This window comes from Chiloscyllium punctatum, chromosome 40, assembly GCF_047496795.1.
Source record: "Chiloscyllium punctatum isolate Juve2018m chromosome 40, sChiPun1.3, whole genome shotgun sequence".
Lineage (NCBI taxonomy): Eukaryota > Metazoa > Chordata > Chondrichthyes > Orectolobiformes > Hemiscylliidae > Chiloscyllium > Chiloscyllium punctatum.
In genome coordinates this window covers 48,352,442-48,369,198 of record NC_092778.1, presented here as the reverse complement: position 1 = coordinate 48,369,198, position 16,757 = coordinate 48,352,442, and the positions used below count along the sequence as shown (strand labels likewise).

Here is a 16,757-nt window from a genome sequence, read left to right as displayed (position 1 = left end):
ACGTTGACCTAAATATAAAAGACATAGGAGGAGCTGCTAAAACTTTAGTCATTTGAGGGTTAGAGTAATTAACCATTGCTTTCTCTCTCACAGCAGTTGTTTTCTTAAAGTGAATGAGTCCTAATGACCCCTCACATCTCCCCAGGGATAGACCAATCAGATGGTAAAGAACATAGAACAGTACAGCACAGTACAGGCCCTTCGGACCTCAATGTTGTGCTGACCTTTTACCTACTCTAAAATCAGTCTAACATACATACCCTTCATGATGAAGGGCTTTTGCCCAAAACGTCGATTTTCCTGCTCCTCAGATGCTGCCTGACCTGCTGTGCTTTTCCAGCGCCACTCTAATCTTGAGTCTAATCTCCAGCATCTGCAGTTCCCACTTCTGCCTTCATACCCTTCATCTTCTCTATGCCTATCTAAGAGTCACTTAAATGTCCCTAATGTATTTGCATTCCATGTACCCACCACTCTCTGTGTAAAGAACCTACCTCTGACATCTCCACCAAACCTTCCTTCAAACACCTTAAAATTATGACCCTTTTTGATAGTCATTTCCACCCTGGAAAAAAAGTCTCTGGCTATCCACTCTATCTCTGCCTCTCATCATCTTGTACACCTCTATCAAGTCACCTCTCATCCTTCTTCACTCCAATGAGTAAAGCCCTAGCTCCCTCAACCTTCCTTCTTAAGACATGCCCTCCAGTCCAGGCAGCATCCTGGTAAATCTCCCTGTACCCGTTTCTAAAGCTTCCACATCTTTCCTATAATGAGGTGACCAGAACTGAACACAATATTCCAAGTGTGGTCCAACCAAGGCTTTATAGAGCTGCAGCATAACCTCAAAGGTCTTAAACTCAATTCCCCGCTAATGAAAGCCAACACACCATACACCTTCTTGACAACCCTATCAACTTGGGTGGCAACTTTGAGGTAACAATGGACATGGACCCCAAGATCCCTCTGTTCCTCCACACTGCCAAGAATCTTGCCTCTAATCCTGTAATCTGCATTCAAATTTGACCTTCTAAAGTGAATCACCACACACTTTTCCAGGTTGAACTCCATCTGCCACTTATCAGCCCAGTTCTGCATCCTGTCAATATCTCGTTGCAACCTATAACAGCCCTCCACACTATCCACAACTCCACCAACCTTTGTGTCATTGGCAAACTTACTAACCCACCTTTCCACTTCCTTATAAAAATCACAAAGAACATAGGTCCCAGAACTGATCCCTGTGGAACACCACTGGTCACAAAGCTCCAGGCTGAATACTTTCCATCTACCACCACCCTCTGTCTTGTATGGGTCAGCCAATTCTGGATCCAGATGGCCAGATGTCCCTGTATCCCATACTTCCTTACTTTCTGAATGAGCCTACCATGGGGAACCTTATCGAATGCCTTGCTGAAATCTATATACACCACATCCACTGCTCTACCTTCATCAATGTGTTTTGCCACATCCTTAAAGAATTCAATAAGGTTTCTGAGGTATGACCTGACCCTCTCAAAGCCATGCTGACTATGTCTAATCAAACTATGGTTTTCCAAGTAATCATAAATCCTGTTCTCAGAATCCTCTCCAATACTTTACCCACCACAGACGTGAGATTGACCAGTCTGTAATTCCCAGGATTTTCCCTATTCCTTTTCTTGAACAAGGGAATAACATTGGCCACCCTCCAATCATCTGGTACTATTACAGAACGTAGTGAGGATGTAAAGATCATTGCCAAAAAAAACAGCAATCTCTTCACTCGCTTCCTGTAGCAACCTTTGGTATATCCTGTCTGGCCCAGGGGATATATCTAGCCTTGTGATTTTAAACCTTTTCAGCACATCCTCCTTCCTAACATCAACCTGTTCTAGCATATCAGTCTGTTTCACGCTGTCCTCAGAAATATCAAGGTCCCTCTCAGTACTGAATACTGAGGCACAGTATTCATTAAGGACCTCCTCTACCTCTTCCTATTCCAGGCACAAGTTCCCTCCACTATCCCTGATCGGCCCTACCCTCAATCTGGCCATCCTCTTGTTCCTCACACTAGTGTAGAACACCTTAGAGTTTTCCTTAAACTTACCCGCTATAGCTTTTTCATGTCCCCTTCTAGATCTCCTAAGTCCATTCTTCAGGGCCTTCTGGGCTCCCTTGTAACCCTATAGAGCCCCATCTTATCCGCGCCTCCTCAAACTTAGGTAAGCTTTCTTCTTCCTCTTGACTAGATGTTCCACATCCCTTGTCACCCAAGGTTCTTTCAGTCTACCTTCCCTCAGTGGGACAAACCTGTCCAGCACTGTCAGCAGGTACTTCCTAAACAACCTCCACATTTCTGTTGTACATTTTCCTGAGAACACCTGTTCCCAGTTTAGGTGCCCCAGTTCCTGTCTAATAGCATTGTAATTCCCCCACCCCCAATTAAATACTTTCCTCTACTGTCTGCTCCTATCCCCTCCTAGAGTACAGTAAAGGTCAGGGAGTTGTGATCACTATCATCAAAATGCTCTCCCACTGAGAGATCTGACACTTCGCCTGGTTCGTTGCCAAGCACCAAATGTAAGATGGCCTCCCCTCTAGTCGGCCGATCTACATATTGAGTCAGGAACCCTTCCTCGACACGCCTGACAAAAATGCTCCATCCAAACTATTTGAAATAAGGAGGTTCCAACCAATATTATGGAAGTTAAAGTCATCCATGACAACAGCCCTATTACTTCTGTACCTTTCCAAAATCTGCCTCCCAATCTGCTCCTCCGTGTCTCTGTTGCTATTGCAGGCTCTCTGGAAAGCTCCCAATAAAGTGACTGCTCCTTTCCTGCTTCTGACTTCCACTCAGATTGACTCTATAGACAACCCTTCTCAATGGCCTCCCTTTCCATGGCGGTGATGCGATCCCTGATTAGCAATACAACTCCTCCACCTCTTTTACCTTCCCCCACTATTCCTTTTGAAACATCTGAACCTTGGAGCATCCAACTACCATACTTGCCTCTGTGATATCCAAGCCACAACACCATAGTTCCAAGTACTGATCCATGTTCTGAATTTGTCACCCTTACTCGTGATATTTCTTGCATTAATATAGACACACTTCAACCCATCAAACTGACTGCAACTTTGCCCTATCCAAGTGTCTATCCTTCCTCACAGACTCTTTGCATGCTGTGTCTGGCTGTTCACTACCTACTCCTATATCTGATCCGTAGCTCTGATTCCCACCCCTTTCATCATAAGACCAGTATTTTACAGTCGATGGGTCAAATTGGATTGTGGCTAAGTGGAGGATTAGAATTTAATGGAGGAAGTGAATTGTGGCAAAATAAAATGAAACAAAGAAACAAACTGAATTGAAGCTATAGCCAAATTGTACCTGTGCGCTTGTACCTAAATGCCAGAAACATTTGAAATAAGATGCCTCAGTTTGATATCTCCATCAACTGGAAGATCTAATATCATGGATCAGTCCAGGTGAGAGTTCACTCTTTCTGCAAATGATATGGCATAAGACACAGAACATAGAACAGTACAGCACAGGAATAAACCCTTCAGCCTGTCTCGTCTGTGAAGGGCTTTTGCCCGAAACGTCGATTCTCCTCCTCCTCGGATGCTGCCTGACCTGCTGTGCTTTCCCAGCACCACTCTAAGCTTGACTCTAATCTCCAGCATCTGCAGTGCTCACTTTCACCCTGTGTCAATTATGGTGGCATTCAAAACTAATCCCACGTGCTGATCCGTATCCCTCTATTCCCTTGTTCATGTGTCTTTCTAAATGACTCTTAAATGTTGCTATCTTATCTGCTTCTACCTCCTCCCCTGGCGGTGCATTCCAAACACCCTCTATATAAAAATATTGCCTCATACATCTCCTTTATATTTGCCCCTCTTATCTTTAACCTCTGCCTCTTAGTATTTGGCATTTGCACCCTGGGAAAAAGACTCTGACTATCCACCCTATCCTTGCCTCTCATAATATTATACACTTTTATCAGGTTGTCCCTCAGTCTCTGATGCTCTAGAAAGAACAATCCAAGTTTGTCCAATCCCTTCTTATAGTTAATACATTCCAATCCAGGCAACATTCTGGTAAGCCTCCTCTGCTTTCTCCACATCCCTCCTGTCATGTGGCAACCAGAACTGCACAAAATATTTCCAACGTAACCTGTCAAAAGTCTAATATGGCTGCAACTAACTTGACAACTTTGATACTCAGTGCCCGTCTAATGAAGGTAAACATGCCGTTTGTCTTTACCACCTCATCCAGTTGTGTTGCCACTTACAGGGGGCTATGGATTTGCAGCAAAAGATCTCTCTGGATATCAATGCTCCGGATGTCTGACTGTTTACACTGTACTTTTTTCTTGCATTTGACCTCCCAAAATGCATTATCTCACACAGGTCTGGATTAGGTTCCATCTGCAATTTCTCTGTCCAGCTTCCAACTGATCCAAATTCTGCTATTGACAACCTTCCTTACTATCCACAACTTCACCAATTTTTGTGTCAGCTGCACATTTACTAATCAGACCATCTAGATTTTCATCCAAATAATTTATCAATATTACAAGCAACAGAGGTCCCAGTACTGATCCTTGCAGGACACCATTGGTTACAGACCTCCAGTCAGAAAAACACAAATACACCATGTCTTCTATGAGCAAGCCAATTATGCAGCCAACTCACCATGGACCCCATATGACTTCATCTTCTGGACCAGCCTGCCATGAGAGACTTTGTTAAATCCTTTCCCAAAGTCCATGTCGACAACATCCACTGCCCTATCCTCATTAAACATCTTTGTCACAGGAGAGAAAGAGCTTACATTTATATCGCATCTTTTATGACCGTAGCATGTCCAAAAGCATTTTACAGCCAATAGCATAATCAAAGGTAGTCACTGTTAATGTAGGAAAGTATGACAGCTAGTTTGGACACAGGAAGAACCCGCAACCAGCACTCTCCTGCTCTTCATTCAATCAGTTCCTGGGATTGTTTATGTCCACCCAAGGGGATAGGTGGATTCAGTTTTGCACCTTACCCAAATAGCGCCACCTCTGGCAGCATTGTGCACCATCTGTACTTTTGGAGTGAGGCTGGAACCCAGAGCCCACTAACCCAAATGGCAAGTGTGTTACCCACTGAGCTCCAGTCGACAACAAGCATCAAATGCTCTGGCTTTTTGTCCAACGGAGCACAGTTCTTGATTCCGATTGTAATCTATATCAGTGATTTGGATGAGCTTGTACAAGGCATGATTAGGAAGCTTTTTAAAATAGGTGGTATCGTGGATGGTGAGGAAGGTTATCAGAAGTTGCAGCAGGACCTTGATCAGCTGAGGAAGTGGGCCGAGAAATGGCAAATGGAGTTTAATATAGATAAGTGTGAGTTCTTACATTTTGGAAAGTCAAATCAAGGTGGGAGTTTCATGGTGAATGGTAGGGCCAAAAGAGTGTCGTGGAACGGAGGGATCTTGGAGTTTAGGCTCACAGTTCTCTGAAAGTGGAGTCACAGATAGACAGAGCAGTGAAGAAGGCTTTTGGTGCACTGGCCTTCAACAGTCAGGGCACTGAGTATAGAAGTTGGGAAATTTAGTTGCAGTTATACAGGATATTGGTGAGGCGCACTTGGGAGTAATATATTCAGTTTTGGTCACCTTGTTATGGGAAGGATGTTGTTAAGCTGGAAAGAGTGCAGAAGAAATTTACAAGGATGTTGCCTGGACTCAATGGTCTAAGTTATAGGGAGAGATTGGACAAGTGAGGACGTTTTTCTTCAGAGTGTAGGAGTCTAAGGGCAGACCTTAGAGAGGTGAATAAGATCAGGAGAAGTGTGGATAAGGTGAATGCACTCAGTCTTTTTCCCAGGGCTGGGGATTCGAGGACTAGAGGGCATCAGTTTAAGGTAAGAGGGGAAAGTATAAAAGGGAACCTGAGGAGCAACCTTTTTAAACAGTGTGGTATGCATATGGAATGAGCTACCAGCGGAAGTGGTGGTGGATACATTAACAACATTTAAAAGGCATTTGGACAAACACACTCATAGGAAAAGGTTATTAGGATATGGGCAAGGGCAGGGAAATGGGGTTAGTTTGGATGGACAGTTTGAGTGGCAGGAACCAGTTTGGGCCAAAGAGCCTATCTCCATGCTGTAGGACTCTATGGCTCTAGGCTCTATGGTCACTGAGGAATCAAGGCCATGTGGAGTTAGAGCAGAATAAAGTGAAGCCTGGAAACCAGGTCAGGGTTAGGGGAAAAACTGACAGAAATTGGGCTTTTTAGTTTTGATGGACAGGTAACTGTGAAGAAGAACAGAGTTCAGAATGAGTTTTGTCTGGAATGCGACTTCAATGAAATTGTTACAGTAAGACAAAGACATACATTCAATTTGGGGAATGGCAAACACAGGGCTGAGGTCAGGATACTACTTCTCAGAGAAAGTGCCATCCCTACATGGCATGGAGGCAAAAACCTCAAAGTCGCTTGAATGATTGATGTTCTAATACAGGGAAGTCTACCTGTGTGATACGGAAATAATGGAACTTTGATGAGATTTGAAGAAATAGTGAAGAACTAGTGAAGAGATATCCCCATAACTGAGCCCCTGAACTTTGCTCACATCCTCCGCCATCCTGGTCCACTTGTCACCCAGCACAAAGGTTGGCTGTCCTTGTCCACACCGTAGTGATGTAATGGTGACAGGGATGGCTCCCAGCACACCTGCTGACCCCTCCTGCCTCGGCAGTGTCTACACACAGTTAGACAGAATCGGAAATGCCCAAGAGTTTATGCCTGAAACGTCGACTCTCCTGCTCCTCGGATGCTGCATGACCTGCTGTGCTTTTCCAGCGCCACACTTTTTGAGTCTGACTCTCCAGCATGCAAAAGGGTGGCAGGGTCGCTCAGTGGTTAGCACTGCTGCCTTGCAGTGCCAGGGACCTGAGTTCGAATCCAGCCTCGGGCGACTGCCTGTGTGGAGTTTGCACATTCACCCTGTGTCTGCGTGGGTTTCCTCCGGGTGCTCCGGTTTCCTTCCACAGTCTAAAGATTTGCGGGTCAGTTGAATTGGCCATGGGTAAATGGCCCATAGTGATAGGTGCATTAGTGGGGAATGGGTCTGGGTGGGTTACTCTTTGGAAGGTTGGTGTGGACTTGTTGGGCCGAGGGGCCTGTTTCCACACTGTAAGGAATCTAATCTGCAGTCCTCACTTTCTCACAGGTTAGAGAGGTGACAGAGAGAATGTGGGAGCAAGTGGGTGGCGGATATCCAGGGCAGGAGAGAAACTGATTCCATCTTTGGCTATAGTTTCCCTCTCCTGAGTGCTCTAGATATTAAAAGAAACTCATCCAGAACATTGAACACTCATCAGTGAAGAATGATGTCCTCCTTCGACATTGTCTGTTCTTGCATTATTGACTTGTATTCCAATAATTTTTCTTAACCGTTGTGCTTTCTTGTGAAATTGCTGATATCCATTTCTTTACAATGCAAGGCTCAATAATTCAGGAATTATGCAACAAAGCTGCCTCCAATATTTGATTGTGAGGTGGAAGTGGGGATAGGAGAAGGGGATTGCAATATTAAACACTTGCCCATAATGTATCTCTGATATTTGGGTGTTTTAGGATCAAGGGCACAGGAGAAGTCTTTTTGGTTCCATGAGCCCGTTCTGCCATTCAATGAGATCATGGCTGGTCTGTATTTTAACTTTATCGACTGCATTAGTTCCACATCCCTTTGCACCCTTGCCAAATTGAAAAGCATCAAACCCAGTTCTGGAATTCTTCACTGATTCTCAACGTTGAGCACTTTTCCCAGGAGTGAAAGTTCCAGATTTTCACTGTGCTGTGTGGGGAAAAAGTCTAGCTGGGTCATCACCCTGAACGCTTCAATTCTGAAGTATTGGACTCCCTTGTTCTGGACTCTTCCACCAGAGGAACCCATTTGTTCAAGCTGCCTTCAGGCCCTCAAATAAACACCCAGTGGGGGGTCTGGATCTTCTCTTGTTGGGAATGTGCCTGACAGGGCTATTGTCTTCAAAACAGTCTGCTAACTGACAACCCGCACACTTCCCAACTAAAAAAACAGGCTCTCATCCACCCTGTGCTCACTGACCTACACTGTTTCCTTATCCAGCAACACCTCAAGTTTAAACTTCTCATCCTTGTTTTCAAACAATTGCTTGGATTTGCTTCATTAGCCTTCTTCTAGCCCTACGCCTCTCCCATACCTCTGTGGACCTGGTGCATATGCCTGAATGGGAATTGGCAGTTTTGTCTTCAGCTGCACATACACTAAGCTCTGGAATTCCTTCCTTCACCTTTCCACCTGTCCACTCCCTCTGCTCCTTTAAGCTGCATGTTAAAATCTACCTCTTTAACCAAGCAATTTGGCACTAATATCTCATGTGTCTTGGTGTCAAAGTTTGTTTCTGAGGCACCAAAGAACATTTCGCCATGTTAAACAATGTGAAGTATACTGTATAAATGTTATCGTCATGAAGAAACAAACTGTTCGAACAAATCAAAATTCATAGAAAGTGAACCGATTATTTGTTGTAACAAGCGGAAGGATTGATGGGAATATCTCGTTCATTGCTGATTTACATGCAGCTCGTAACCACATAAGTGAACAAGATAGTTGAAAAACATACTCACTTCATTGGTTTAAAGAGCGCCTGGCCATAGTTTTGGAAAGACATGATGAGTTTTAACTGTGTGCCTCCAGATTTCATTGCTGTGAGGAAAATACAAATGGATGGTTAATTAAAATGCAACAAATATTTTAATCAAAATGCAAATTATTTTCTAATGTGAGGGATGAGTCATTCTTTAATAAGTTGCATCACATCAACTGGGACAGGAAGAGGCCATTCAAACCCTGAAAGCCAGCCCACTATTCATGGCTATGCTATCTCGATTCCATTCACCTACATTTGTTTTATATCTCTGATATGCTCAAGTAAGGGGTCAGTTAGCTTGCCAGCTGGTTTATACTGCAGAGTGATGCTAATAGTGTGGGTTCAATTCCCACACCTGCTACAGTTACCACAAAGGGCTCTTTTCTCAACTGCTCACTGAGGTAAGGAGACTCTTATGTTAAACCACCACCAGTTGCTTCTCCTTGCTGTAACTGTGGGATTATGGTGGTTTTACATTTTACACTTAATTCAATTAATCAAAATCAATTGCTGCCTGTCCTCAACTTAATTTTTGACCCAAGACATCTCATCTTCCGCAGAAAGGAATTTCAGACTTCCAACATCCTTCATTTTCAAAATTTACTCCTAATTTAGAACCAAAACAACTCTGGATGCTGTAAATCAGAAACAAACGTAGAGGTTGCTGGAAAAGCTCAGCAGGTCTGGCAGCATCTGTGAAGAGAAATCGGAGTTAACGTTTCAGGTCTGGCGACCCTTCCTGAGGAAGGGTTTCACATCTGAAACGTTAACTCCAACTTCTTTTCACAGATGCTGCCAGACCTGCTGAGCTTTTCCAGCAACCTCTGTATTTGTTTCCTCCTCATTTGTCTTGTTCTAATTTTGAGATTTCCCGCTCCGTGAGGACATAGATTAGATTAGATTACTTACAGTGTGGAAACAGGCCCTTCGGCCCAACAAGTCCATACCGACCCGCCGAAGCGCACCCACCCATACCTCTTCCCCTACATTTACCCCTACATCTAACACTATGGGCAATTTAGCGTGGCCAATTCACCTGACCTGCACATCTTTGGACTTTGGGAGGAAACCGGAGCACCCGGAGGAAACCCACGCAGACACGGGGAGAATGTGCAAACTCCACACAGTCAGTCGCCTGAGGCGGGAATTGAACCCGGGTCTCTGGCGCTGTGAGGCAGCAGTGCTAACCACTGTGCCACCGTGCCGCCCACATAGTTTTGTGTATCTACCCCGACAAGACCGGTGTGAATTGGATCAAATGTAAATAGTTCCACAGAACATCACTCCAATCGGAAATGGCACCCATTCCGCTTTTGCTTTCCACCTGTTCAGTGGGAACACCAGGGAAGGCAGACATGGTCTTCTTCAAGCAGAGAAGTTAAAGGGAGGCTTAAGAGAGCTGTTCAAGATTGTTAAGGGTTTTGATATAATGAATCAGGAGAAACTTCCGCTGATAACAAAGATGGTTACCACAGGACACAACCAGAGTGATTATCAAAAGACCGAGAGTGGACGGCATGTGGAACACAGTGAGTTCTGATCTGGAATGCAATGCCTGAAAAAGGGTTGGAGTGGATGGGGTCGGGGTGGAGAGGTCATATGGTAGAAACAGATTTAAAAATAACTTCCAAAAGGTCTACTGTCAGAAGTTACATTTGGCTACATTTGACCTGAAAAAGGAAGTAAATGTAAGGGACAAGATTGGATAGCCCTACTAAAGAGCTGGCACCGGCATGATGGTTTCCTCTATGGGGTATGAATCCTTGGCTATAACCAAAAGGCCCTGTGCCAGTGAGATGGGACCCGTCTGTAACACAGTCCCGATGTATTTCGTGGTTCCCATCGAAGGAAATGGAGGTGCTAACTCAACTTGGGTGGGAAACGGTCAAAACAGAGTCATCTGGTTGAACAGGCTTGTGTGGGTGAGAGGCCGTGCCTTTAGGCACTTTGTCACACGGTCAGTACATGAGAGATTAATGATTCTTTGTCACTGACTGTATCTGACTAGAAATGAAAGCCTTGTTTGTTGCAGATGAATGGGAGGATGTAGCCTGCACCATCACGGTGACTACAGGGATTGGAGAACAAAGAACAATCAGTAACATAGAGCAGGATCATTCCTTTCACTAACCCTCGGAAATATATTCAGTGATCTGTTCCTTAGCTACCCTGCTTACAATTTTCTTATTCCAGATAGTCCCCAGCCCCTTCTTCACAGTACTGAACAATTCCCTTCTTCCTTGGGGAGCTCCAATGCATAGCAGGCTGCTCTCCCATCCTCTGTAAACCCCAAACTCACTCAGTCCACTGCTACGTATGCCCTAAACATGTTCTGTTCACTCATCACCCCAGTGCTTGCTGATCTACATTAGCTCCTGGCCTCAGCAATCACTTCATTTCAAAACTTTCTTCCCTGTTTTCAAATCCCTCCCCACCTCCGGAGTTTCCTCTAGTCCCAGTCCTCCAATTCTGGTTTGTTGACCATCCGCGGTTTCATTGGTGCCTGGACCCTAACCTCTGGAGCTCCCTCCCCAAATCTCTCTGCCTCTCTCTTCACCTTTCCATCAGAAATAGGTGCAGAATTGGGCTTGCTCCAGCATTCGAAATGATCACAGCTGACCCGCTATCTCAATACCATGCTCACGCTCTCGCTCCACACCCCTCGACTTTGTCTTCCCTGACTTGGCCTTGACAACGTTCTGTAGTAGAGCACTCCTCAGGTTTCCCTCACTTCTGAGGGAAGAAATCCCTCCTTATCTCAGACACAAATGCCCTATGACGTATCCTTATCTGATCCCTTGTTCTGTACAGTCCTCAAGCAAGGGAAACATGAGTGCTCCTTAAAGCCTACCTCTCTGACCAAACTGTTCATCATCCATCCTAGCATCTCTTTAGATGAGATTCCTTACAGTATGGAAACAGGCCCCTTCAGCCCAACAAGTCCACACTGACCCTCTGGAGAGTAACCCACTCCAAACCATTTCCCCCCCCTATATTTCCCTCTGACTAATGCACCTAACACCAAAGGCAATTTAGCATGGCCAATTCACCTGGCCTGCACATCTTTCGATTGTGGGAGGAAACCCACACAGTCACAGGGAGAATGTGCAAACTCCACACAAACAGTTGTCCGAGACAGGAATTGAACCCAGGACCCTGGTGCTGTGAGGCAGCAGTGCTAACCACAGAGCCACCCTGTTTTCACTTTATCAGATTTTGCTTGGTATTTGCTTTGGGGAGGCACTTTATGGTGCTATACTGCATGAAAGACACTATATAAATTCAAGCTTTTATGTTGTACTGGGCATCACTGCTGCCCTTCCTGATCTGTACAGCAGGATGTCTGTGTTAATGAGAAGAAGGAGCCCTGGGTGAAATTCCTTTTCAGCTCCCTGAGTTGTTCACTCATTCTTTTCTTTGATTCAAAGTTCCCACCTGATTGCTGTTGGATTGAAGGGAGGCATCATTCCAGATTGATAGAAAATTTCAACTGTATTTCTGATGAAGGGCTTTTGCCCGAAATGTCGATTTTACTGCTCCTCGGATGCTGCCTGAACTGCTGTGCTCTTCCAGCACCACTAATCCAGAATCTGGTTTCCAGCATCTGCAGTCATTGTTTTTACCTAGAAAATTCCAACCCAGTGCCTTCCTTCTCATCTTCCTGCTTCATCCTACCTTTTGTGTTTATGATGAATAACGCTTTTATCATTAACTTTGAAATCCTTTGACAGTATCTCCTTGATAATTTGTTATTATCGCTCTACCTTAATTAGTTTGAACAGTGTTGGATTACTTGTTACTTTGGTTAGACCTTTGTCACGTGACTCTTATACCTATCATGTTATTCCAGTCATTTGGTTTGTCTCTAGCGCCACCTTATTTTTGATTTTTTTGGAATTATCTCTCTGCCTCAATTAATTGGATTTTAGGTCACATTTGACACTTTTGATCACCTGCAGAAACTTGACATTCAGCCTGTCAACTCTCCATTTACACTACTTGTACTATCTTTTCACACTCTTAATTACTTGGAAAGTTACAATGATCTCTCCACCTATAAATTCTCTGCCTGTGCATTTCCCCCCACTTCACCTGATGAAGGAGCAGCCCTCCAAAAGCTTGCGATTTCAATTGACCTGTTGGACTCTAACCTGGTGTCATGTGACTTCTGACTTGAACCTTGAAATCAGAACAGGAATTGTCACGGGTCCTGTGAGGGAAAGACATTTTCACCCAAAGGGGAGTGGATTTCAGGGAAAATACGGTCCCGTCAAAGGAACTATGGAGGCTGACAGTCAATTTCAAAACTGAGATTGATGGTATTCTTTTGTTCAGTGAAGAATATTAATGGTATGACAGAACAAAAGCAGGGAGACGGAGTTAGCTGGAAGATCAACCATGATCAAATTGAATAGTAGAATGGACTTTAAGGGGCTGAATGGTGTCCTGTTCCTTAACTGATGATGATAGAACAGTAGGTAAAAACAATGACTGCAGATGCCTACTGCTGCTCGAGTGCTGCCTGAACTGCTGTGCTTTTCCAGCACCACTCTAATCCAGATGATGGAACATTGAATATTTATATTTGAGTTGGAATTCGCACCACTTCAGATGCAACTTCATCTCAACAAACAATACACAATCTAGTCCATCCCCTTCCTCCAATTTTGCAATGACCCAGTTTTGTATAAGGATGCTGTGGTTTTTAGATTAAAAAGAGATATTTTCATTTTGAGACCAAAGTGATTCAGGAATCCAGCCAATGAATAGAATCTCCTTCCTTGCTTAGGTAGTCATGAGCTATCCCTCTGATTAGCTGCAGGCTGTCATAAATTTTAAATCGGGCCCTTTTTTCACATATTGTGTGCACCTGATGATATTAGTGGTTGACCTGAGGGGAAAAAAAAAGAAATAATCTTTGCTTCGTTCTCCCAAGATGAGAACGTCACCCTGAATGAACTGGTGATGAATAAAATATTTCAGCAGAAGTCAGTGCAGCAAACCAGGTTTACAAATACAATGGATTCTTACCTGGGACACTTTACAACTATATTAATAATACTTGGCCTAGTGAAGTACTTTAGAAACTCGAGTGTCCAGTATCGCTGACTAGGATACTGTCTCACTTGGTTGTTCAGTGTTGGTCGCTCAGACTCTGTATCATTAGGCATCCTATGCAGGTGTTCTTGTGTTCCACTGATAGTGAGATGAAGGAGAAGGGCTTTGTAAAAAATAAAGCTTATTCCTGTTCATGCATGTGTTGCTACTAAGAATAGGTCTCAATAAGCACTGGCTCTATTGGTGGAACTGAACATGAGCAGTTGTTATTGGTCCAGATCCAAGATGGCGACAGGGGAGCACGCCTGTATGCAGGCTCTTGTCCAGGGCTCATCCGCTCCAATCTGCTTTCTATTGTTCCTATTTTAACTTCTGGTCTTTCTGATTCATTTTCCTGTTCTTTCAGCAGCAGCGAAAGCTGGCCATGCGCAGGGTGGTGGCGGCCTCCTGGTGGTCGGAGGTGGTAGTGACGGAGGTGGCCCCTCCAGTGATTGGAGGCAGCGGCGGTGGCAACAAACTCTTCAAGATGGCGGCACTGGCAAGGTGCCATCTCGGAGGACGGCAGCCAGTGCAGGACGCTTGGCACAGCGGCAGCCTGGCCTGGCGGCGGAGCCAAGGACTCCTGGTTGTGGGGCGAGTGTGGGTTCAGCATGGGTCTCAGCATCAGTGAGGTGAGCCCAGCAACAAAGACATGGATTCTAAACATTGGCACCTGCTACGTTGGTGGGTCTGGCACAGACGGTGGTGAGGTGGTGGGGGGAGGGGTGGGCTACGTTGGTGGGTCTGGCACAGACGGTGGTGAGGTGGTGGGGGGAGGGGTGGGCTACGTTGGTGAGTCTGGCACAGACGGTGGTGAGGTGGTGGGGGGAGGAGTGGGAACACAGGTGTCATGGGACAAGGCACATGATGGTGGCAAAACAAATTTTGTCTCTCGTTCAATTAGATCTTTTTACTTTTTTTATTTCTAAAACTATTCAAAATGGTGCTGTATTATGGTAACAGTTGAAGTTTTTCACTGTATTTTACTGGGTTATTCACTATACAATGCAAGTGACAATGAATCATTCAAATTCAAATTTAAATTCAGATCATTTACTGCACTGGGACATTGAAAGGATTTCTTTTAACTTTATCGTGTGTGACACAGTACTGTATACTGAAATACTGTTGTTTCAGACTTCGAAACAGACAACAATTGTTTGTCTTCATTTGTACTTGGACCTGGTTAATATTTGTTCTTTAGGTACAGGCTTATCTGAATCAGATTTAAAAGAAATACACTCTGTAATCTCCTCCAGCCTCAACACCCCTCCCGATCTCTGTGAACTCCTCCAGCCCTAATATCCCTCCCTATCCCTTTAACCTTCTGCACCTCCAACAACCCTCCCTATCTCTGTAACCTCCTGCATCCGCAACATCCCTCCCTATCTCTGTAACCACCTACACCTCCAACAAGTCTCCCTATTCTGTAACCTCCTGCATCTGCAACATCCCTCCCTATCTCTGTAACCACCTACACCTCCAACAAGTCTCCCTATCTCTGTAATCTCCTGCACCTCCAACACCTCTCCCTATCTGTATTCTCCTACAACTCTAACACCCCTCCCTACCTCTGTAACCACCTACAGCCCCAACAACCCTCCCTATCACTGTAACCTCCTACGTCACCAACAACTCTCCCTATCTCTGTAACCTCCTACAGCCCCAACAACTCTCCCTATCTCTGTAATCTCCTACATCCCCAACATCCCTCCCTATCTCTGTAACCTCCTGCATCTCCAACAACTCTCCCTATCTCTGTAACCTCCTACGTCCCCAACATCCCTCCCTATCTCTGTAATCTCCTACGTCCCCAACATCCCTCCCTATCTGTGTAACCTCCTACAGCCCCAACAACCCTCCTTATCTCTGTAACTGCCTGCACCTCCAACATCCTCCCCTATCTCTGTAACCTCCTGCAGCTCCAACATCCCTCCCTATCTCTGTATTCACCTGCACCTACAACAGCCCTCCCTATCTCTGTAACGTCCAGCACCTCCAACATCCCTCCCTATCTCTGTAACCTCCTGCAGCACCAACAACCCTCCATATCTTTGTAACCTCCTGCATCCCCAACACCCCTCCCTATCTCTCTAACCTCCTGCATCCCCAACCACCTTCCCTATCTCTCTAACCTCCTACAGCTCCAACAACTGTCCCTATCTCCGTAACCTCCAGCACCTCCAACATCCCTCCCTATCTCTGTAACCTCCTGCACCTCCAACATCCTTCCCTATCTCTGTAACCTCCTACAGCCCAACACCTCTCCCTATCTCTGTAACATCCTTCAGCCCAACCAACTCTCCCTATCTCTATAACCTCCTATGTCCACAACGTCCCTCCCTATCTGTGTAATCTCCTGCAGCACCAACAACCCTCCCTATCTCTGTAGACTCCTACACCTCAAACAACCCTCCCTATCTCTGTAACCTCCTGCACCACCAACAGCTCTCCCTATCTCTGTAACCTCCTACAGCCAAAACAACCCTCCCTATCACTGTAACCCCTGCATCTCCAACATCCCTCCCTTTCTCTGTAACCTCCTGCAGCCCCAACAACACTCCCTAACTCTGTAACTTCCTACGGCACAACCAACTCTCCCTATCTCTGTAATCTCCTACGTCCCCAACAACTCTCCCTATATCTGTAACCTGCTATGTCCACAACATCCCACCCTATCTTTGTAACCTCCTGCATCCCCAACAACTCTCCCGAACTCTGTAATCTCCTGCATCCCCAACAACCCTCCCTATCTCTGTAACCTCCTGCAGCACCAACAACCCTCCCTATCTCTGTAACCTCCTACGTCCCCAAAACTCCCTCAGTATCTCTGTAACCTCCTACATCCCCAACATCCCTCACTATCTCTGTAACTTCCTGCAGCCAAAACACCTTCCCCATCTCTGTAATGTCCAACGTCTCCAACAACCCTCCTTATCTCTGTAACCTCTTCCATCCCCAACATCCCTCCCTATCTCTG

At 45.2% G+C, this 16,757-nt stretch overlaps 1 protein-coding gene across 1 annotated transcript in view; it reads right to left on the bottom strand.

Annotated features, from left to right (window-relative positions):
• Window positions 1–16,757, bottom strand: part of fam20cb (FAM20C golgi associated secretory pathway kinase b) — a 93,402-nt gene that overhangs the window by 45,102 nt on the left and 31,543 nt on the right. Inside the window, exon 3 of the mRNA XM_072559831.1 lies at window positions 8,658–8,736. Within this exon, the coding sequence (XP_072415932.1) occupies window positions 8,658–8,736 (79 nt within the window). The remainder of the gene's footprint in view (window positions 1–8,657; window positions 8,737–16,757) is intronic.